Source organism: Arachis hypogaea, chromosome 10, assembly GCF_003086295.3.
Source record: "Arachis hypogaea cultivar Tifrunner chromosome 10, arahy.Tifrunner.gnm2.J5K5, whole genome shotgun sequence".
NCBI classification, from domain to species: domain Eukaryota; kingdom Viridiplantae; phylum Streptophyta; class Magnoliopsida; order Fabales; family Fabaceae; genus Arachis; species Arachis hypogaea.
This window is the reverse complement of record NC_092045.1, coordinates 115704607-115707335: the sequence shown is the minus strand read 5'-3', so window position 1 is coordinate 115707335 and position 2729 is coordinate 115704607. Positions and strand designations below refer to the sequence as shown.

The 2729-nt window shown below is 28.9% G+C and overlaps 1 protein-coding gene across 1 annotated transcript; it reads right to left on the bottom strand.

Moving 5' to 3' along the window:
• Positions 1-629: 629 nt before the first annotated feature.
• On the bottom strand, positions 630-2424 carry LOC112717016 (MLP-like protein 43). The gene is made up of 2 exons (XM_025769109.3): positions 2154-2424; positions 630-1124 (listed from the first exon to the last, which is right to left on the bottom strand). Exons 1-2 carry the CDS (start codon positions 2338-2340, stop codon positions 847-849), a joined length of 465 nt encoding a protein of 154 aa, XP_025624894.1. The 5' UTR covers positions 2341-2424; the 3' UTR covers positions 630-846.
• Between the last annotated feature and the right edge of the window lie 305 nt (positions 2425-2729).

The window sequence follows — 2729 nt, the reverse complement described above, 5'->3', positions numbered from 1 at the left end:
TTAGCGAACCGGTTCAAAGTTAAGCACAAGAAGAGCAGCGAGATGAAGTAGAGCACGCAAAAGTCAGCTAGGAGAGGCCACGCCGGCGGAGAGAACTGACTGCTGTGACGGGAATATGGGCCTTGAAACGCTTTGGGCTGGCCCAAAACTTGGAACATGGGCCTTGAAACTCTATAAAATGGGCCAATAGGAAATATCCTCAAATCTTACCAAGTGCAATTTAGGAGAAAAAATTTGGTAAATAGGTGGATATGTTGTGTGGTATCTATGATTTTATTATAACTAGAATCACTCTTTTTTTTTTTCCAAAATACTTTTTTTCTATTTTTTTACTTTTTAATTTCAAATTAAATAAGAGTTTCCAAAGCACCAATTTGAATTGGAGCGGTGGTAATTTAGTAACAGTGAGGTACAAAATTTTTTGAATCCTAATTGCATCTTATTAGTTTTAGCTATTTTAGTTGTTAAAAATCTATAAACAATTCTCATTTTAGGTCGGAAGTTTTTTAAATATGTTTATTATGATACCATTCTTTTTAAAAATTTGAACTGATTTAAGAGCTTTTTAAATTTTTACTTATTACAAATATGCATGGAGACCAAAAGAGAAATAACAAAAAAAAAAAAACTCAACAAAACGAGTCTCTTATTTAGATTTAAGGCAAATAAATATATATTTTTTACAAGCAAACACTAAGTACCATTAATTATTTTTATTATACACACACACATTACTATGATTATTCTTATTATTACACACATTACATATACAAGCACCATTATTCATTAATTTAAGCCAAAACACACACTTCAATATCCAATTACACATCATAATTAATTAATTAATTATGGCTTGATAAGATGAGCATCAATGTCTTGAGTGACCTTAATAGCAAAGTCCAAATAAGATTGAGGAGAAGCAGCAGTGATATTCTCCTTATGCTTTTCATATTCAAAGATCCATTTCACAATTCCACCACCACTTCCCTTATCTGAAACTTTTATGGTGCCCTTGAAAGTCTTGTAATCATTACTGATTTTTTCACCAAAGAGGCTATATGTGATTGTCTTGTTCTCATCATCTATGGCTTCAATCTTTTCCTTTGCACTTGTTTTCTTTCCTTCTGTAGGATCCAATCATTTTATTTCATTATAGGAAATAATATAAGCCATGACCCCAAAAAAAAAAATTAAATTAAAATTTTAATACTACTCTTTGTTTTGTTTTAGTACTAATTTATTTAAAGTAAATGTCGTTTTCGGTCACTAACCATTTGTCTGATAGATTTTTCACCTCTTAAAAAATCTAAAAACCTAAATCGGTTTCTATCTACTTTGATATATGTACGTTCTAGTCCCTAGTTAGGGACCGAAAAAGGGTATTTACTCAAAGTAGATAGGGAATGAAACGTACATATATCAAAGTAGATAGGAACCGATTTGGACATCAAACAAATGGTTAAGAACGGAAAGAGCATTTATTCATTTATTTATGATTATGGTGGTTAATTCAATAAACCCCCAAGTTATTGGGTATTTAATAATTTTGTGTAGGATAATCTTCTATTTCTTTTGAAAAATATTTAAAATCTTTAATCATGCAAATCATTGGACATAATATATATTACTAGAATTTGAAATGATAATAGATTTTTTCACCGTTCAAAATAATTAGACTACAAGATTAATTACTTTTTTTATAATTACATAATCGATCAAAATATGATATATCTATTTTTTAAGTAATGATAGACAAATTTATCTAATAAGACAATGACGAGAGATAAATCTATTATTTTCAAATCCTGAAAAAACCTATTTTGTCGACAATTTAAATTATTAAAGAATAATCAAATATAATAAAAGTTTATGAAAAACGAATTTATCAGATACAAAATTTGCAGGGATATTTAGGGTTTTGCATGAATTTTGGTATGTAGTAGTCTTAACCCTAACTTTATGTATATACATGCTAAACAAAAATTCGGATATATTGCGACGGTTTTAGAACTAGATAGCGACGGTTTTTAACTGTCACCAAAACAAATAGCGACGGTTAAATAACTGCTCCAAAATAAAATTGTATACACTAGCTTGGAATAATTTTCAGGCAAACTTATAAGAAAAAAAAATAAAAGAAAAAACCTTATTACCTATCGTATAATCCCAGTGCTTGACAGAACCAAGATTCTCCCAGTCTCCTTGATGCACTTGAGCTCCATGAACCTTGTCTGAAGAGATCTTTGGTATGTCATAAAGTTGCTTTCTGAAAACTTTGTAGAATTCAGAAGCATTTGCTTCAATCTCTATTTCACTCTCCACTTTCCCACTTAGACTCATGGCTAATAATAATTAATAGTAATTAACAAATTTATAAGGAGACTTTTATATATGTATATTATGTGACACAATTAGGAAATGCATGCTTACCCTTATATATAGAGAGAACTACTATGGATTATTTGACTTTATTATTGCTTGTTCAACTACTCTATCAAATAGTAGGTTATTATTATTGTCGTTATATTATTATTAATTATATTGTGTAATGTATGGACAAATAAAATTATAGAATGAGAAAATGACTTAAAAGTTGACAGCTAATTAATTAGCATAAAAGAATCCAATTTCCAAATCCTAAGATTTTGCATTGGTATTAAAATATGAATATAGTGTTGTACCAGCACTTATTTGATTACATGGTATTGCTACAAAAATAGTTATTTAAG

Excerpts from the sequence above, each read along its gene's own strand:
- LOC112717016 (XM_025769109.3), bottom strand. The coding sequence starts at position 2,340 with ATGAGTCTAAGTGGGAAAGTGGAGAGTGAAATAGAGATTGAAGCAAAT. Across the intron at positions 1,125-2,153 it reads GCACTGGGATTATACGATAG|AAGGAAAGAAAACAAGTGCA; the intron begins GTAATAAGGTTT and ends TGGATCCTACAG.